This window comes from Dipodomys spectabilis, unplaced genomic scaffold, assembly GCF_019054845.1.
Source record: "Dipodomys spectabilis isolate Male_0828 unplaced genomic scaffold, ASM1905484v1 ptg000158l, whole genome shotgun sequence".
Taxonomy (NCBI): Eukaryota; Metazoa; Chordata; class Mammalia; order Rodentia; family Heteromyidae; genus Dipodomys; species Dipodomys spectabilis.
In genome coordinates this window covers 6,664,095-6,685,688 of record NW_024870835.1, presented here as the reverse complement: position 1 = coordinate 6,685,688, position 21,594 = coordinate 6,664,095, and the positions used below count along the sequence as shown (strand labels likewise).

The following is a 21,594-nucleotide window of genomic DNA, read 5'->3' as shown; positions in this document are numbered from 1 at the left end:
GTTGCAACAAATGATAATATTCCCTAAATACCAATAGTGGGATAGCCGTTCATGATCTCACTAGCCAGTTAATTTACCTTTAAAAAAATTAAGTCTGGATCATTGACATCAAATGCTAGGATCATGAACCACTGGAATCACTAGTCACTTTCCTGAGAAAGGAGTGGTGATATGCAAAATGAATCAAAATGAACTTCTGGTCAATAGGCCCAAACCTGGCCTATGCATAATCTCTAATATAACACTCATAGCTACTCAACCAATTGAAATTCAACTTCTTCCACAGGCTAGTACACATTTCTTTCCAACCTACTGTTCATTCTATATAGAAAAATACTTCTTCCATCCTTTATACTAAGTAGCAATGTCCTTTCAACTTCCTTATGATTCTCCTCTTTCAACAGGTCTTCATGGACTAATTCAATTTGGCAAGAGTCAGTTTCCCTCCACTAGAAAATGTTTTGGCCCAGATCCTATTTTCCAATTGTGGTCAGCATTATATTACATGACTATCGACAATGATTCCAACACTGTATCTTTATTTATGTCTGTCTCATCTGTATGGACTGAGAAAAAGCTTCCAGATACTCAGATATAGGCTTATCTCATTTTCAGAGCCCACTGTGATTATATATACTAGTACTTGAAATGCAGATTGTCCCCATAGAATCAGAGGGTAGGACCTGACTTGACACCTTGAAATGACTCTGCTAGTTATAATAGATTCTATTTCCTAAAAAGTTTCTCTCTTCTACCTGTCCTTTCTGTAAAGTTAGAAAACAACTCTGAAATTCAAATAAAATATATAAGCCAATAAAAGAATCAGGAAACTTCTGGAGCTCTACAAAATTAAGGGGTTTGGAGGTAGGGATAGGGGGAGGGAAGGGGAAACTGAGCTACTTAAAGGGTCAAATTTAATGAGCTTCAGAATGAATTTAATAGATGATATGTTTCTTCATCTGACAACACTAGTAAGAGGGCACAACCAGGAAAATGAGGCTCACTGAAATTTTGTTCTTCTTGCATGGCTAGAGAGCTAACTGGTAGTAGTCTTTAGTTTTGAACCCAAAGTTCAGGATCTGTCCACTTAAATTCAGCAAAAAACATGTATAGGTGCTGCACTGGAGCTTATCCAGTTTAATCAATGCCATCACATAAACTATCGATTTCAGGTAAATCTGAACAGGTATCAGATAGCAACTAGACTCATTTCTGTTCCTTCTGGGAAATGCAAAAGCATGTGTCATGCATAACAAACCTTCTCTAGCAGTCACTGTGTTCTATATAGGAGACTGGCAAGCTATATGTTTCTGTTTTGCAAGGGTAAAGGGAGGAATATTTTCATTTTAACTTTGAGCACAAAACACCAAGCTATGTCCTTGGATCTAAGGTGTTTATTTTTGTTGCTGTTCAAATACAGCTTTGGCAAAGGATTCAAAATCCCTGTATTCTACTTCCAACTTTGAGTCTGCCTAAGGCTTTTAGCCATGATAACTTTAAAACTACAGATAATGGTCTCTGGAGCTATCCCTTTAATAAGGACGTTAGGAGGATTGCCAAGATAATGTTTGTAGAGTGGTCCAAACACTCTGGAAAACACACACTGTAAATCCAGCACACTGCCCCAAACCATCTTCTCTATATCCCTGCCAAAGACGGGGATCTTGACCATTCACACAAGTGATTTTCCCTCTTAAGAAATCACAAACTTCTGACATATACAAAGATATCTTTCTTAGGTCACCATTGTGATAATCCGATTTTTACCTAGAGTCAAATAATCCCACTTTCTGTCCATGCTCTGAGTTATCTGCACATTCATGTAGTTTACATCAGACATTTCCCATTGTTGTCTTCATGACTGACTCCCTCATTAGAATGTGGGCTTCCTGAGTGTCTTGTGGATGCTTAGTACATTAGATATAGTCTTGTGTTCTTTCTACTTCAGGAATCTCGTAAAAACCTCTAAGGCCATAATGCCCTCTGAAAGACTGCCTATTTTGCTTGTTTTGCTAGAGATTGAATCCAAGGCCTTGGGCATGCTAAGTAAGTGTCCTATCTTGGGCTAAGTAAGTTCTATTTTATTCAGTGGGATAAAAGCCTGTACCACTACATTATCTAATCATTTTAAGAGACCAATTCAATAGTATTCATTCCACACTAAGGATTTAGAATGTTATCTTAAGAATTCATAAAATAGAAACATAGAAAGGTAATAAAAAATGGCCGGGCGCTGGTGGCTCACGCCTGTAATCCTAGCTACTCAAGAGGCTGAGATCTGAGGATCGCGGTTCAAAGCCAACCCGGGCAGGAGCGACTGTGAGACTCCTATCTCCAATAAACCACCAGAAAACCGGAAGTGGCGCTGTAGCTCAAATGGTAGAGCACTCGCCTTGAGCTGAAGAGCTGAGGGACAGCGCCCAGGCCCAGAGTTCAAGCCCCACGACCAATCAAAAAAAAAAAGAATAAAAATGATGAAACATAGGGTAACTCATTACTTAAAAATGCACATATGTAATAATTATTAATGAAGAGCTCTATGGACTATTTACTGCACTAAATACTTCATAAGAATAATTTTATATACTTTCACACATGAAGAAATCGATGTTCAATCAAATGGTTAAATCCAAGATTCACACTCAAGTTTATCCAACTCTAGAGCCCGATGCCTTTATTATTGTACTCTTCTCTCATCTGCATTCAAGTACGCCATATGTACACACATTTACATGTTTGTGAATATGTGTGTTTATTAGTGAGTATACATTGACTAGTTAGTACTCCTTTTGTTTGACTGGAAAGAAATTCTGCTTTCAGAGGCACAGTGAACTTTAAGGTTACTTTATAAATAAAATTTTAAAATGAGAGGTTGGCTGTAGGCTATAATAGGTTATATCATCTTTTTATCATCTCATTAATTGTTAATACTGGCTGGATACTTAGCAAGTAGTACTACTAAATGCTTTACATGCATCATGTTATTTTATTCTTACAACAAAGCTATGAGGTACTATTATACCGTTTTACAGGGGAGGGAATAGAGTTAAAGACACAGGCCTAATTTCACACATCTGGTAAGAACTGGAGCCAGAACTCAAACCCATGAGCTTCCCACATGACACTGCTGCATTAAGCTTTCCTGGTCCGACTATATAAAAATAAGGTATAATTATGACTATCCCACCACACCTAAGTGTGACTGAGCTCATTTTCCACAGTGCAAAGGTAAAGTTGGGAGTGGCTGCCCAGCCTACATGTTCCTATGGCCCCAGTTAGAAATACGTTCTCATGAACTTTACAACTCATAGGAGGAGGGGAGTGGAGGTGGGGGGAGGGAAAGTGGGAAAAAATAAGGGAGGGGTAACAATGTTCAACAAAACATGTATTCGGTACCTTACTTATGGAACTGTAACCCCTCTGACATCACTCTTACAACAAAATATATTTTTTAAATAAAAAGAAATAAGTTCTCTTAAGTGCAGGAAGAGGAGTAGTACCCCACTTCATTTCTAATCATGGACCATGAAACTATCCCCAGAAACCTCACTTTCTCTTAGAGCTACCCCTTTGATAAGGAATTTCAGACTCCAGTGAAGGCAGAGCCATAAAATGGCAGTGCCTTAAATCATCTCTCAAATCATAGCTGGTAAGAAAGCTTTTCTTCAATCAGGAATGTTGACTTCTCTAGTTGAGAGGAAGACACAACAATTGTGTTCTGTCACTGGTATTTCAGAACTTAATCGTAAAATGCTTATATTTTTAATGATATTAACTAATAATGTCTAAAATATATTAACTATTTTTCTCTAAGCATTTGACAGCTACAGAGAAACTTGTTTGGTTTCTAATATTTCCTTGCTATAATTAATCTGAATTAACTTTTATACATAAATATATGTGAAAAAACCCCAATTTATTGAAAAAGAGTTCACAACATTCCTTGCATCTGCATTAGATCATGTTTTGTAAGCCATTGAAGGCAAAAGAGGTATAAGAGGTTATTTAAAGAAATTAGTGACAGGACTGTTCATAATTGCATAAACAGCCAATGGCAGTATTAGAACAATAAGCATGTTAAGGAAACACTGGAACCTAACACAAATTTCTAAAGTAGTATCTAGTTCTCTTTTGCCATCTGATTTTATCTGCTTTTATAACATAACCTATCAAGACCTACTTCATCTCTTTTCTACTGTTGCATGTGATATCATTGGAATCTTATTAATTAGGTACAAAGGCTTTATATTTCACACTCATCAGGAAAAGAATCATCCCTAGAGAATTAAAAAAAAAAACACAGAATTTACAATGAAATGTTAATAAGTTACAGACTAGAGGAACATATTTTAGCCACAAAAATGATAAAGAGTCTGAGCAAAATTAATCTGAAACAAACTGGAATATCTAGAAATAGCCAAGAAAAGGAACAGAGTCTTAATTTTACTTAAGTTCAGACATATGTTACCTTTCACTAAATAAAAGAACTCTAAGATTGATCATTTGTTCAGGATTCTCCAGCCTTCTGTCTTCCTAAAACTATGTCATCGGAACCATAAGAGTTTAAAAATTACATCCTCAAATGGTATCTTAGTAGTCAAGAAAGAAGGAAAGGGAGGGGGAGAGGAGGGGAGGGAAGGGTAGGATGGGGAAAAGGAAAGGGAGGAGGAAGGGAAAGGAGAAGGTAGAAAGGGGAAGGGAAAAGGGGAAGGGAAAAAGGGGAAGGGGAAAGGGGAAAGGGGGAAGGAGGATGAGAAGGAAAGGGGGAAGGGAGAAGGGGGAAGGGGAAAGGGGAAGGGGGAAAGGAACAAGCAAACATCTGAACTCTGCCCTTAAGAGTCAGAGATCCAAATTCAAGTCAGATTTCAAAATTTCCTTTTTCTAATATTTAATGTGCCCTGTTACACACCAGGTGGTTCTTTATGAAGATTACCATACATTTTAACTTTGTCTATTAGCAGTTTCTGGGCTCACATGAAGTCATTTAACTTCTTTGAGCCTTGGTTACCCCAAATGTTAATCTATTGGCAGTGACTATAAGAGGATGGCATAAGGGGACTCAAAGGGAACACTTACATGAACTTACCCCACAAAGAGCTATTTAAATAAAAGCATTTGCTTAATATTGACATTTTTCTACCACACAAATACCACAACACATTTATTCTGCACAGACCACTGGGTAGGAGACATGAGGCCTTTGTTTCTTACTGCCCTCAGCAGCCCACCTGAAGCTATAGCAATTCCTAAGAAGTCTTGGGCCAACTGAAGTTGTTGGGTATTCCATGAGTTCCATGAGTGTGATTTTAAATTGTGGTAGTAGTTTGAAGAAAAGAGTCTCGAAACAGAACCACACCAGAGAAGACCTCATTAGTTTAGTTGGGTCTCTGTAACAAAGTAGGACTTTGCCTGATATCAAAAGGTCAAGAAATTACCTATGCAGACAGAAGAGGAAAACTGTCCAGGCATAAGAAACTTGACAAATAGCCAATGCTGAGGAAGAGGTGAGTGTTGTTCAGTTACTGCTTACTTCAGAAGAGCTTGACAGAAAAAGATTATGAAGTAGAGAAGATTGGGAAATGCTACTTACCTATTGTCAAAGGCTACTTTCCCCAAAACTTCTCAAAGCCTTTACTATACCAATGCACATCGTGAATGTACCAATGTATATCTAAGAGAAGGAGCCAGTGTACAGTTCTTCCCAAATCTAAAAAACTGGATTTCTCAAAGGCTAGTATCCCCATTAATCTTTGAGAAATACTCTTCTACCATCGCAACTGCTCTATTAAGGCCCAGCTGTGCATCACTACTGCTTTTCCCACAAGGCTGCTGACACCTCAACTAATTATTCAGAAGGTCTGAAGTGCCACTCTGAATCCTGGCAGGCCCCATGTGCAAATGGAAGATTTCAACATACAGGGTAGTATATGAGCCCAGGAAAGTTAACTAAATGTTCAAACTGAAAAAGGAATGTGTGAAAATTTCATTTTTAAATGAGTACACTCAACAATGAAAATTGCCTATATTCTTATTTCTAGGTCAAGACAGAGAGAAAATGGGCAAAGGACAGAAGATCAGGATATTCCTTTTATTGTCAATTGATATATCAACAGACATACACCTGAAATAATAGTAGCAAACATCATAGTTTCCCTTATACTTAAAATTTATCATTTAATTGCTTATTCCCATCTTATTGTTTCATGGGAAAATGCTTTAAATCCTTACTTTCTTTATACTTTCTGAATGAATGCTTTAATAAATACACCGGAGAATATTGGATTTTTACCTTCACAATATTTCTTATGGTTTTTTAAATTACTGTAGTCCAAGTTGTGCTATGCATTTTATACACAGCTGGCTAAATTAAGAATAACATATATAATCACAAAAGTAAAAGATATTTTATCAAAAAAGCTCATGATTCTTAACAGATATGCCAATCTTTTAGATGCATTTATGATCTTCCTGTCATTGTTTTCTTTTCTTATCTTTATATACAAACAATAGTTTTCAAATAGTTTTGAATGACTTGCTTACCTTCCAACATCATCTCAAAATTCAAAATGATATTACATGCTTGCAACCCTTCCATATTCAAAGGTATTTTTGAAGGCATCATAGCTGAGGGATGCAGTTTGAGCCCAGAGAGAATTAAATTAATATCCTGGCTTGACCAGTTCAACTTACCGTATATCTTCATTTGCCCAGTAATACAATCTATAGCCAACTACTAACCAAGTCAATATGTGGTAAGACTAACAGCCACCCTAACTTGCCTTGATAATTATTCTCCTTTAACTGACATAATATTCAATATACTGTTGTTGAGTGCAATAATGCTAAAATTGATGCCTTGAGGGCTACAAGACAATTGAGTTTTAGCCAGATAAAATGACTTGTACACTAATACTGCTTTATATGGTCCTTTAGCCTTCAGATGTACATTTTATAGTCTACCTGTACAAAAATGCTGTATATAATTATATCCAAAGTCATTTGTTCATACCTTATCATTAGTGTGTATAATTTAAAAATATTGGCCAATAATTTAGTAGCACAGCTTTAGAAGAAACATAAATACAGGTTTATGTTTATAGTCCAGCTTTCTTCTTTTACAAAATAAGTGTTTTTTTACTAAACAATTGAAAATGGTTTTGTATATTGAGATCATGTTTATTCCCCTAATCTAAGAACTATTTTTACAAGGAGCAAGTATATTATAAATACCAAGTGACAAAAACCACCATTTAAAATAAATCTATATTGCATCAATTCTATCAATAAAACAAGACAAACTAAACCTACAGTTACTTTCATATCATTTCTGAAAATGTCAATTCTATATTCTGAGTGGAGAGACACTAAAATTGAAATTTGTCAAAATTCATATATAACTAAATGGAAAGTGACTATAATTTAATTTCACAACAGTATTGATGCTCTTTCTATGAAGTATCTTATCTCCAAATAAGAAACTTGTAGGTTTGTCTGAATTTTTTCTATCATACTTATTTTCTCTTGTATCTTAATAACTCTTTGTATCTTTCATACAAAAAAGAATTATATAGTATATTTTAAATTAGTATATTTTCTCTATCTTCCTTAGAGATATGTTGAAATATGGAGAAAATTAATATCTACTTATTTTAAGGGAAAAAAATCCCAAAGCTCTAATCAAGGCACAACAGGAGAAACCATGTCACAGAGAAAGAGCAGGTTGTACATTGTTATCAAAATGCGATAGTAAGCTGCTAGCAGCTGGTAAGACAAATCAGCATAGCCATGCACATATCTATTTGTTTGAACAGAAAGACATATGCTCCTATTATCTTAGGTAAAAATAGTATATATGTTCTCATTACCTTAGTTAAAAAAAAAAGTAGAACTGAAATACAGCACTGATGACAGAAACAAGAATCACAGTGAAGTAAGACAGTTCCTGCTTAGAACAACATATTGTAGGTTTCGAATAAAGGAAAGACCAACTATTAACCAAACTAAAAGTTCCAGTTAAACATCTATAAGAGGTTTCTTCCCTTATGTAGGAAAAAATTCAATCAAAGCAGACATTAATAATCATGTTGTGGAACTCACTGCAGAAGGATGTGGCATTGCATGGATCTCAGTGCCAGGGATTGTGAAAATTGTTCCAGGATTTTGTTTTTCTGGCCCTTTACTCCTGGTCCCCCCACCTCATGTCCCTTGACCACCCACTTCTTATCTGCCCACATACCCTACTAACATGCCCTTTCAGGCAAATGAGTTAACCCTGTAAACAAATTCTATAAACTCTAATAAGATTATTATCACCATCATCTCATCTTCTAAGGGCCAACATTTTTGTGCCTTCCAAGATGAGGTGCTCATTAAACTAAGAACTAATTTTATTCTGGGAGCCAATAGGTTATTTGGTTTCCTTGGGGGTGGTGGATTGTGATGGTTATATTCTCTTGCACCGGTATGGGTTATACAAATTAGTTACACAAATTATTTCTTAAATTGCAAACATTTTCTACAATATCATTACAGCATATGTCTATGATACTAAAACATTAAGGTAGAAATCTTTCTTTTTCTATTTCTGCTCACCATTCTACCACTACTCTCGTCCTGGAGAGCACCTGGAGGTTCAGCATAGAAGAATGACAAAAATTTCTGTGATCCAATGCCAGGTTTAAAGCAAGGGGAGACTTGAGACTCGCTGTTCATCACATACCAAGCTGGCAGCCAAAAACTTGCATGTAATACAGAGTGGCTCGAGTGATAAACACTGGGAATTATCTCCAGAACTGTACAAGGCTGGCACAGCAAAAATTTATTCTAAGAGAGAAGAGTCAATTCTCCTGGTTTTTACCCTATGAAAAATAAAAAAAAAAACACTTTGGATTCTGCTTTCTCAAGTGAGTCCTCCTTCAACAGAAGGTGTTAGTTTATCATCCCATGTAATGTTTTCAGATCCTAGGGTCTTCAAAAATGTTCTTAACACTTTCCCCCCAAGGATTATGGGAAGGCAGGTGGCCATAACATTTTCAAAAGCCAAGGGCTCATGCCTATAATCTTAGCTACTCAGGAGACTAAAATCCAAATTTTGTGGTTTGAAGCCAGCCTGAGCAGAAAAGTATGTGAGATTCTTATCTCCAATTAACCAGCAAAATACTGAACGTGAGGCATAGCTCAAGCGGTAGAGCACCAGGTCTGACCATCAAACAAAAAAGTCAATGAGAATGGAAGGCTGTGAGTTCAAGCCAGGGTATAAGCCGGAAAGAAAACAGCAAAGTATGCATTGCAAAATTACTCATACTGCATAAAAACAAAGAAAAATGGGTTGGGAGTAGAGTAGGATAGAGGCTGTGGGCCTTACCAGATCACAAGTGTCAATGAGACACACACACACACACACACACACACACACACACACACACACACACACACACACACACACACACACACACACACACACACACGGGCTCTGGGATAGAACAGGTGCCCAAATCTATAATCATGTCTGTATGTTCACCATGCAGTAACTTTAAGGGTTATACTGTGGTTCTAACAGCAGAGTGCACATATGTGGCAGCTCTTTCTTTGATTTGGATAAACAGTAAATAGTGTGGACATACTAAAAACCAAGAAAAAAAAACTACCAACACATCTTCTAGCTGAAGGTGAACAAAAGCCTTAAAAGGACCACATGGAGTATAACCTCAGATTTCATATCCCCATCACCTACCTCAAAAGAGCCCCCTATACTAATAAGGCAACACTAAACTTCACAGGGAAAGCGAGAAAGCCCACATTGTAGAAAGAAAGCGCTGTATTCAAAATGTGCAAACAATTAACAGCAGTCAGCAAAACCACCTTTTTCCTTCTAATATACACCACTAAGGCATGAGGGCCACCTGCTGGGATAGGTCTCCTTTCCAATTTCCTGACCAGACTGTGGGTGTGACTGGCAGGCTAAAGATCAGGTGTGCTCAGGGCTCTCAGCCAACCCTCCACATGCTGGCCTAGAGGTAGGCCTCCAAATCCTCTCCTACCTGAAGGATGTATCCTCGGACATAGTCCCGCAGAGTCCAGCCCAGGCCATGCAGTATGTGCAGCACTTCCTCTTGCTTCAGGACACTGAAGAGCCGGTCCAGCAGGATCTTCAGCCGCACAGGCACAGCCTGTGTCCCGTAGAGCATCAGGCTGCTGATGTCGAACACCACATTGGACTGCACAATCTCAACTTGGGTGGGGTGATACAGGTGCTGCGTGCTGAGCTTATCCAAGGCTGTGGGCATGCCACCAATGTCCCAGGGATGGGTGGGAATAAAGGGATAAAAAGGAGAGAAATAAGAGAAATTAGAAACCTTACTGGATAGGATCAGAGACCCATTTCTAAAAAGGTTCCTACCCATGTATGGTAAAGCACGATCCCCTCTCCTCTCTGTTTTGGGCTCTTTATCTTTAATCTAGGGTTTACAAAGTGCAGACACAACAAATATAAGACAAATTCAACTTACAGAAATCCAGAAAACAAGTCATTGAGGATGTTTTTGAATAACCATCACTATCTCTAAAAACCTAATCCATTTACTAATTGGACTATGGCTCAAGTTACCATGGTGTTCTTCATTTCTCTCAACACCAAATATTCGTACTCTTGCTCAACCAATACTCTTGCTTTCTTCAGCTGCTTTGCTGAAGCTCAACCATTACCATTGATTTGATTAAGATTCAACCCTCAAACTGGGTATGGCGGCACAGGCCTGTAATGCTAACATGCGGAAGTCTGAGGCAGCAGTATCACAAGTTTGAGGACAGTTTGCATGCATGGTGAGACCCTTACTTCAAAAAAAAAATTATAACCACTTATAACACACAAGTTTTAAAGAGGAGGAGCTCCTTTAGACCATCAATGTAACCAGCCTAACTTGGACTTGGCAAAACAGCACCCACTTACTGTTAGCAAAATGAGCTCCCTTCCTGTAGCTTAGTTCAACTCCTTCCCCTCTCCACAGCTTAGCATGCTCCCTTCCTAGGCAACACTAGGCCCATGTAGTAAAGGCAGTAAATAATCAGCCTCCAGCCCCCTTTACCTTGGGATGGCACGTCTCTGGAGCAGCTACCACCATATAAAGCAATAAGAGCCCCTTAGAGTGACCTTCTGGTCTGGGTAGTTGATTCCCAGTAAGCAGGAGGATGGAGAGTTCCAAGCCAGCCTGGGTTACATAAAGCGATAAAGCCTAACAGAGGGAACATGGAAAGCTGACACTTCTGTGGAGGACAGTAGAAATTTCATTCAATTTAAATTAGCTAGTGTGTGTGTTGGGGGGGGGGTGTAAACTGAAAATTCAGTTTGCTCTGATTTTCTCTTTTTTCCTGTGTGGTAATTTTGTCATTACTAGCATGTTCTCTGGAAATTACTCTGGAGGAGTAATTCAGGTCAAAATTCAAGTCACTTTGTTAACAGGTCTGGCAAAGCTCTCAGATGAAAATGGAAACAAATGACTAAAATGAAATTCTGGGAATTTCTAGGTGTTTCAACTAATTGTACTACCACAAAGAAGAAACACGTTGGCCATTCTTGGGAGTAAAAACATTCAATGAAACTAACTAGTATCTCAATAACTGAGCTATTTCTCAACACTTGAGAAATAACATCTCTTCTGGGAACTGAAATCCTTACTATGCTAAGGTCTTAAATTCTATCTCAATTTTATAGGATGGGATCTTCTATAATTGGGAATCTAACTTTTAATAATACAATTCATTTGGCCTCAGTTTCTCCAAAGTTAATAATTAAGTTTATACAGTCTTAGCTACTGGGTTCAAGAGATGATGTGAGATTATTAAGCTGATGAATGAGAAACATGTACAACAACTTAAGACAACACCAAAGGCATTTTCAATAACTATTAGAATTATATCCATATGCCATTGTAGAGATTAAGAAGATAAACAAATAAGCCTGAAAGATGGTCATCTAACCTCATGGGTCAAGCAAATGAATACTGGATAACATCCTGGTTTAAATCACACATGAAAGTACCCAAGATTGCTGAAAATTCTAAGCTACTTTATAGCCTCTCTCAAGTGCTTTCTCTAACACTTTTCCTCCCAACAGTACAGGCTACATATGTAATCTTAGCAATTCCTATTTTAACATACCAGAATTTCTGCATAATAATGGAGGGATTCAAAATGCAAGCTTACAGGTTTTTTAGTATTTCTAATGTATTTTTTAAGGGCTCCTCCTCCACTCTCATTTGCTCCTGACTTGTGGTCACCAGAGAGTTCATGTACTCTTGATAAATTGCTTTCTTACATCCACAGTGTAAAGGCCCTTATCATTTACCCGCTGGCTTCATTCAACACATTTACTCCCAGGAATACTTTGTCAAAGAGTTCGGGTTTCCTCATACTTCATTTCTTGCAGCTTATTTGTCTGATCTTTCCTATTCTAGTGGTTAAGTCAACTTTGAATAAATAGCTTTAAAAATTAATTTAACATTTGGGAAAGATAAGGGATTCACAAGCCTAGAGATTGAAGTCTTCTCTCACTCCACAGGGCATTTAGGCTGCAGAAAAAGCAGAAAAAGGGTATTATCATTCTTGTTCTTCTATACAGCTTAACTATGCAGCCTTCCAATGAGTGACTGATCTGCCTGCAGAATTTAGTGACAGACTTGGGGAAATCAGTTCCTCCTTGTATGCTCTTATCAGCCCTCCAGAACTCCATCACAAGCTTCTTCATAACTCACTGCTCTGCCCACAGCAAATACTGAAAGGATTCCAGAAAGGGTGATATGACACCACCCTGACTTTTATGCAGAGAACTCTGCATCTCTTGGATTCAAGTGTATTTAAGTGTGTTCAAGTGCTCAAAGGAAAACTGTAACCCCTATCACCCAATTAATTTTTTCCCATGCATGTTTTTATTGTAAGAATACTGTACAGAGGGGTTATAGATACATGAGTAAGGTAATGAGTACATTTCCTATCAAGCACTGTAACCTCCTCCTTTGTTTTTCCCCTACCATCCCTTCCCTCCTCACCACCCCAGCTCCTCCCTCCTCTCCCCCGAAATTATAAAGTTCGTTTTCAACATAGTGTCATTGTTACCATGAGAGGCAGTGAAGAGAACAATACCTCCTCCTTTGTTTTTCCCCTACCATCCCTTCCCTCCTCACCACCCCAGCTCCTCCCTCCTCTCCCCCGAAATTATAAAGTTCGTTTTCAACATAGTGTCATTGTTACCATGAGAGGCAATGAAGAGAACAATACCTCTGAGGGTAGAGGTACAGGTACAGGGTAAAACAGGGTACAGATAAAGCAGTTAAGGCAAAATAATAATTCCCTAAAAAAAAACATTTGTAGGGTCAGCATGGTGGCAGCTACTTGAGATGAGGAGGGTTGCCACTTGAGGGCAGCTGGGACAGAATGTGGGAATCCTGAGGTCCCCATCTCTGTGGTGGTATATACCATGGGAAGCATAGGAAAAAAACCATTGTCCAAGATTGGCCAGGCCAAAAGGATGAGACTCTTCATAAAAATAAAAACTAAAGTAAAAAATGTCTAGGGCACCGCTGATTTTAAATAGTAAAGCACCCAGCCTACCTGGCAGATATTAGCCATAACTATCAGCATGAGCATTTCATGTTGAATCTCATCAGTGTATCAATGTTTGCTTTATATATGTCAGATCATACTAAGTCACCAAGTTGTGCCAATTTTTGCATAGATATCTTTTGGATGGTATTTCTTCAAAGATAAGTGGTGATTTAAGCGACATATCTGCAAAGTGAGAAGTGACTTCTGCCCAATTTCATGGTCTTCCTACGCCCGTGGAGGACTCAGGTCTGCAGCCTGTAGGCTTAGGGAGATAAGGTAGGTCAGAGGGAATGAGGAAATGTACTTGTATATCCTAGTCCTTTGACCACCATGACTAGGGCAAGTGACTTGAACAGTGAGAGTAAATCTACAATTTTCTTTAAATTTGTAGCTAATAAAAATACTTGAATCCATGAATTATAGAACTGTTCTACAAGAGTATCTAGAAAAAAAAAGTATTGATAATACTATTTGATCTAAAGTAATCTCCTTCTTCTTTCTCTTTACTCTCTTCCCTCCTTTCTGATTTTCTCTCTCTCAAAAACAAGAAAGCCCAGAGCTGGGCAGATGGCTCAGTAGTAGAGCGCTTGCCTTGCATGCCTGAGGCCCTGGGTTTGATTCCTCAGCACCACATAAGAAAAAAGAAAAAAGCTGGAAGTGGCGCTGTGGCTCAAGTGGTAGAGCACTAGCCTTGAGCTGAAGAGCTGAGGGACAGCACCTAGGCCCAGAGTTCAGGCCCCACAACCGGACCCAAAAACAAAACAAAAAAAAACAAAAAACAAAAAACAAGAAAGCCCAAAGTAATACCTGTTGGGGAACTTTTTCAGCTACATCCCATTCAATTTTAAAATTGCTGTCAGTAAAGATGTGCTCTTTATAGTTATATACAAATGAAATTTATAAATTCTGCAATGGCTAGATGAAAAATATCCTAAACAGTTACATGCCTTATAAAAATGAATTAAAAAAATCATGTCCAAGAGCATTAGCTCAATAAAGAAACACACAAAATTACCATTATCAAATAAGATCACTGGCTCAATGGGTTAGGTAATAGCTTCAAGCTATTTAAAACTATTCCCAGGAAAATTTTGTTTCTACCACATGTTTAGGCAAACAGTCAATAAGAAACTTGCAAGTCCTCATCATGTTAGAAGTCCCTAACTCCCAGCAATCTGGGCTTGCTAACCCATCACAGTGCTGAAGCAAGCATTTCAAAGGTCACCAACACCTGCCTTACTGTGAAATCCAATAGATTCTTCCCTTCATTATTCTTGGTGATGGCTCCACAGAAGCTGACCTTATTATTGATCATACTCCTCCCAAATTGCTCTCCAACTTTGTTTATGCATTCTTTCTCTGTTTTCAAAGAAAAAATCACTGAGGTGGGTGCTGTATGCAGATGCAAAAGTAATTGATGTTATGGCCTCCACTGTTAAGGACAGACAGATGCTGTGGTGAGAATATCATGGCACAAAGAAGAGAGGGAAGTCTGCATGGAAGGCAGTCTCAAAAGACAACGAGGAAGCCGGGCACTGGTGGCTCACGCCTGTAATCCTATCTACTCAGGAGGCTGAGATCTGAGGATCGTGGTTCAAAGCCAGCCCAGGCAGGAAAGTCCATGAGATTCTTATCTCCAATAAACCACCAGAAAACAGAAAGTGGCGCTGTAGTTCAGGTGGTAGAGCGCTAGCCTTGAGTTGAAGAGCTGAGGGACAGCGCCTAGGCCCAGAGTTCAAGTCCCACAACCGATCAAAAAAAAAAAGACAACTAGGAAGTCAGCAGATGAGCAGAGTGAAGCAAAATGGGAGATAAAGCTAAGATAGTGGTTTTCTGTTGTTATGTATAATGAGATAAAATAAAAGCCTGTTAAAACTTAGAATGCTGAGCTACTGCCCCAAGTTTCTGCTTCAGTGACTCTTTTCAAAAGATGCTGATGCTGTTGCCCAAGGACCACCTCACTAAAGTAATAAGCATAAGAGAACTGTATATAAAAAATGTGTCACACCTGGGCCAACACAGTTGAGAGACAAGTCCAGAAAGGTCAAATGGGTGAATTATGATGAGCTTTAATCCTAAAAGCAAAAGCCTGTGAAAAACTTATAATTTTATTTTATTTTATTTATTTATTTTTGTCTGAGGTTTGAACTCAGAGAATTTTATGCTTGCTAAGCAGGGGTTCTACTACTGGAGCTACTCCTCCTGAAATCTTTATTTGGGTTCTCTTTTTGTCTTGCATTTTGCCTGGGTCAACATGGACAACAATCCTATTTACTCTTCCCAACATATCTAGGTTTAATAGGTTCATACCACTAACTCAGCTGTATCTGTTGAGATGGGAACCTCGTGTTTTTGACTAGGCTTAACTGAAATGTCTGTCCTTTGGGTCTTGGCCTTCCACTGGGCTGGGATAGCAATTATGTAACATTATATCCAGCTGCTGGTTGACACTAAGGTCTGACAAACTTTTGGCTCAGATTTCCCTGGGATCCTGATCCTTCTGATCTCAGCCTCTGGAATAGCTAGGATTGAGGCTTGAGCCACCACATCAACTTATAAGTTTTACTTTTTGCTATCAGGATATAGAAAATATCCACCTTTTTTTTTTTTTTAAGATGGGGAGTTTCAATTTGCACCTAGAACACTTGACAAGCGTCCAGAACTTCAGTTAAGTAATAGCTGTCAGCTTGGGACACACAGTACATATCTAGTAATACCAGCAGGTAACAAAAAGGACCGGACAAAACTTACCTCTCCCTGTATGGTAAAAGTATCTAGACAGGTAAGGTTGAGTTTGGTAAGTTTCCACAGTTAAGTCTGACACCTGTGTCCCTAGTCACAGACCACACTGATAATCACCAACGACCAGGATGTCTTAGAGCCAAGTGAAAGGATTAGGAGATATTTGCATTTCTACAGAACTGGGAAATGCCTTAAGGGGATTTCTAACTATGACACCCCTAAACTAGGGTTGTCTCACATGTAAAAGGTGTGCTGTGCAGATATAGAGACTCAATTTCCAGATTCTGCAATGCCATATGTACGCTAAAATCATACAGGTCTGTATATATATTCAAATTGTCTTGTTTCTCATATAAAAATCATACCTTCCTCCTTACAAAAAAAAAATATGGTTTACTGTCCTAGGATATAAAATACCCTGGGGTGTCAACCCAAATCCGAATTGCTTTGAGAAAGCCTTCTGTTGATTATAGAGTCTTTTTATCCTCTGGTGACATAGCTAGGTTAAGGGTATCTAGAAACAAATATTGGATCCTATGTTGGAATGCTCTGAGTTTAGAACCAACATAAAATGGGGCATTGGGAGTGAATGCTACTTTTATCTATTGTCCATTTTAATAATGTTTCATTCTTCATAGAGTGTTATGGAATAAAGCGAAGTGCCCAGTAGAGAAAACAGGCTCCTTTCCTGTATCTACTCACAGGGAAGATCTCAGTACTCACTCTGCACTAAGGGGAGTCAGAAAAATCCAAGCTCACTCTTTAAATTCAGTTTGGATATGTTTTCTGGGCCTCTAAATTTAAAAAGAAATCTTTAAAATTGTTATTTTAAAGATTATATATAGAGCAGTTACAGGTAATGAGTACATTTCTTTTTGAACAATGTTGCCATTTCCCTAGATGTCTTCCAGTTTTTACCTCTTGTCCCACTCACAAGTTATATAGTTCACTTTCAACATAATGTTTAATGAGCACCACTGCTGCATGTGTTCACCCTTTGTCCCTCCATCTGTGTCCCTCCCCCTTTATCTTCCCAAAGACAGATAAATGAACAAACAAGAGAAAATGAAAACAAAAACAGAAATGAAGGGAAAAAAAAACAAAATATGGACACAAGAGGTCTGTCTGTATTGTTATTGTTTTAAATGCACAATGTCATTTTATTTTTTGTTGTTGTTGTTTGTTTCCTACTTTGTATGTTCTTTCTCCTATGGCATATCCTCTGTTGTCATTGTACTTGATTTTGGTACCCTGCATCTTGTATATATACATATGTCTAATCTGGGGAGGGGAAGGGGAATAACAAAATGCTGAAACAAGGACACAGGATGACCCACTGCAACAAGGATACCCACACGACAGTATACTGGAAACAACTTTACAATTTTGGGGGAGGGGCTGGGAGGCGTGCAGAGGAGTATGGGAGGTGAGGGAAGGAAAAGATAGTGGGACAACAAGAAGGAGGGAAGGGGTAACAATGATTGACAAGTAATGTACTCATTGCCTTACTCATGTTAAGTGTAACCCCTCTGTGCAGCATCTGTACAATAAAATAAAAAATGCAGATAACTGAAAAAAACCTCGTTATCATTTCCTGAAATTCATTTCTACAAATATTATTTAATATTATCTGATGCACATAGGCATTGCACCTTTGTGTTCCTCTCCTAAGAATATCTTCCTTTGGTCTCACTGTGTGGACCTCCAAAATTTATAAAATACACTGGGTAAGTAAAACCTGTGAATAGAAATTTCATATTTTTTTTTCGGAAACTATGTTTACTATTTAATAAGATAGTCAAAACCCTATCAATAAACTAAAACAAAAAATGCCCCAATGTTAATTTTTAGCAGTGTTTTCTACTTTTCTTAAGTATGTACTGCTTGTACAAGAGATCTAGCAAAAGTAATAAATCTCTTTATACATGGATATTGTCTAATTTTTCGACATATAAATTCCAATACTTGTTATTATCTTGTTATTATTTTAATAAATGTATTATTATTATGTAAATTTTGTTATTACTTTAATAACCTGGTATATATAGGTCAAGATAGTAACAGTATTTCTAATATATTTATTTAATAAAAAACATACCAAAGTTACATATTGTAATATAGTACTGATTAAATAAAAATAATATAAATTAATCTTACTTGTACCATATTTTATTCTGCATTCTTTTAGGAATTTATCCCATGCAACAGACTCCATAACATAGTGATTTTTTTTGTAATTTGTCTTCAAAAGTGACTTTTTGTAGGTTTATTTGAAGTGAAATTAGAATCCAGCTTTTGTGTGTATGTGCCAGTCCTGGGGCTTGAACTCAGAGCCTGGGTGCTATCTCTGAGTTTTCACTCAATGCTAGCACTCTACCACTACAGACAAAGTCCCCCCCACTGGCTTTTTTTTTTTGGTGCCTAATTGGGAAGTAAAAGATTTACAAACTTTCTTACCCAGGTTGGCTTTGAACTGCAATCCTCAAATCTCAGCTTTCTGAGTAGGTAGGATTACAGGCATGAGCCACTTGTACCTGGCTCCCCTTGACGTCATCTTTTTTTTTTTAAGTGAAAATCAAGTCATATGAGCTCTGATTTCCATGAGAATTTGGTTACATGATGAATAGTCTTATCAATTTAAAATAGCTACATCTACGGAAATAAGGCAAAAGTATTTTGTTTGAAAAGTTACCAAAGTAATTTGAATAGTAATGAATATAGTATTTATGTCTTTTCTGTGTATGCTAGAATAAAAAGATTCATGTAAATGAAAGACTAAAGTTAGTTTTATAAAGTCATTTAATACAACAATTATTTTCGCACCCAGGTCTCTAACAGCACTTTTTATAACAGTCAAATTATAGAATCAGCCTAGGTGCCACAGATAGATAGATAGATAGATAGATAGATACATACATACATACATACATACATACATACGAAAGGAGAAATGAAGGAAAATGAGGGACCCTATTAGAAAGAGCCCATTAGAGGGAAAAAAGAGAGGGTGAAAAAGGAATGAATATCATTAAAGTACACTAAATACATGCATAAAAATAGAATAACAAAACCCATGAAAATTGGTGAAAAGAGAAAATAAAAAATAAGAGGGGTTAAATGATCAAAGCATATTATAAAAATTAATTACTTGATATGTCTTGAGCCAGCAACATGAAAAAATGTATGCCTATAACAATACCCACATTATAGGTAGTGTGACTTTCATTTCCTTGCTTTTGTCAGACCAGTAGATAGTATTGGTCATATGATGGGAAATGAGATTAAAGAACTGACAGGTGATGTTATAACAAGGTTTCCTAACAGGTACAATTATGAAAATGGTACATAGCATAGTAATGGCTGTGTGCCTTTTGTCTATTCATCCATGGATACATCTGTCTCACTGACAAATACACTCCAGCAAAAATTAGTCTTCCGTTTAATGAAGTAGCAAACTTTATATATATACTGCTTTTATTTCATTCATCAAGTTGAATGAAATTTAAATTTTTTCACTTATAGAGTGATTACTTTCTTAGACTTTATTCTTACGTATTATAGGTTGAAAGATAAACAACTTTGCAGTGACTGTATCTGGTAACATTAAATTGAGAAAGGGAAACAGGAGTTAAAGCAACAGTTTTTAACATTTCCAGTATTTAAAAGCTGTTTGCTCAGGGGAAGGAGATTCTAAACAAATTGCACGGACAAAAAAGAAAAAACCGAAACTAGATAAAAATTGGAAGCAAGTATTAGTTTCCAATTCAATTGGCTCAAATTTTACACATCAGGTAATTCTTGGAAAACCAATTAATTATTATAAAAAATGTTAAAAAGTTGTAGAATTTCAAAATCACTAAAGGCATATATTTCAGAAAGAATGACTACTCATACACACACAAAAATAAAAAATAATAATAAAAGCTGTTTGCTATATTCCATATTGATAGAGTCCCTGGATCTGTTTCCAAATGTTCCAATCCTAGCTCTGTCTACCACTACTTTACAACACAGGTACATTACTTGACATATACAATGTAAGGATAGCTCTCATTGTGCAAGTATTATTATTTTTTTTATTTTTTGGTTCGTGGTGGGGCTTGAACTCTGGGCCTGGGTGCTGCTCCTGAGCTCTTTTTAGCTCAAGGTGAGTACTCTACCACTTGAACCACAGAATCACTTCTGATTTTCTGGTAGTTAAGTAGAGATAAGAGTCTCATAGACTTTCCTGCTAGGCTGACTCTGAACCAGGATCCTCAGATCTCAGCCTCCTGGGTAGCTAGGATTACAGGTGTGAGCCACGGGCACCCAGATGTGCAAGCATTTTTAAGTACAAGGCAAACAAGTGGCATGAAAGGCACTGCCTTGATCAAAAGAGAATGGACAAGAGGACATAGCTTCAAGACCAAGTTAAGAAGGAGGGAGCAACATATTCTTGGAATAAGCTAAGGCAGGGCTACAAAATGATGCTGATATCCTGATTTAGAGGGGAAAATCAACTGAGAGGCAGAGGATGTACCAGACAAGATGCCTCTCCAGCTTCCCTCATGACAACCAGACACTAGGAATCTACTTCTACACTGTAGGTGAGCTCTAACTTACAGGTTCAGCTGTAACCAAGGGTCCAGATGTTCAATTCCGAATACATACTTACATCTATTTCTGAGAAAAGTACATCTAGGGAACTAGGCCAAAATGCTTGAAATCAGACATTTTTGTCTCTTATTTCTTCATAGGTGTTCGCTGGGAAAAAAATGTTATAAATTGAAGAAAAAGAAAATCATCTATTCATCTCACTTTTCACTTAATTTCTTCCACTGTAGAACAACAGGTTTTACCAACTTTTTTCCTTCCCATTCTCATTGGCCTAGTACATCCAAATAAAACCAAACCATTCTTCTAAAACTATACTTAACATCTATCTTCTTTTAAACTCAAAAGTTTCTAATGTCATCCTCAGCCTTTTTGCACAGCCTATCCTAGCCCTCCACTCCCATCACACCACACACACACACACACACACACACACACACACACACACACACACACACACAGTGTGGAGAAGACCTTGAACAGCCTGATTTACTTCCCAGTACAACTCTCTACTGTAAACCCAGAGTGCTACCTACTGACTTTCAAACATTCCTAGCACTTTAATATATAGTTACTAAGTGATTATTTCCAGGCCTTCTTCTAATTTTGAAAACAAAACAGATACAGTTCAGGCTCACTTGAGGTTAATAGAACAGTGAA

At 37.6% G+C, this 21,594-nt stretch overlaps 1 protein-coding gene across 4 annotated transcripts in view; it reads right to left on the bottom strand.

Annotated features, from left to right (window-relative positions):
• The window catches only part of Bnc2 (basonuclin 2), a 427,132-nt gene that overhangs the window by 110,410 nt on the left and 295,128 nt on the right, over positions 1-21,594 (bottom strand). For all 4 annotated transcript variants that reach the window (XM_042692903.1, XM_042692904.1, XM_042692905.1 and 1 more), the window contains one exon: positions 10,041-10,276. In XM_042692903.1, coding sequence (XP_042548837.1) covers positions 10,041-10,276 — 236 coding nt within the window. The remainder of the gene's footprint in view (positions 1-10,040; positions 10,277-21,594) is intronic.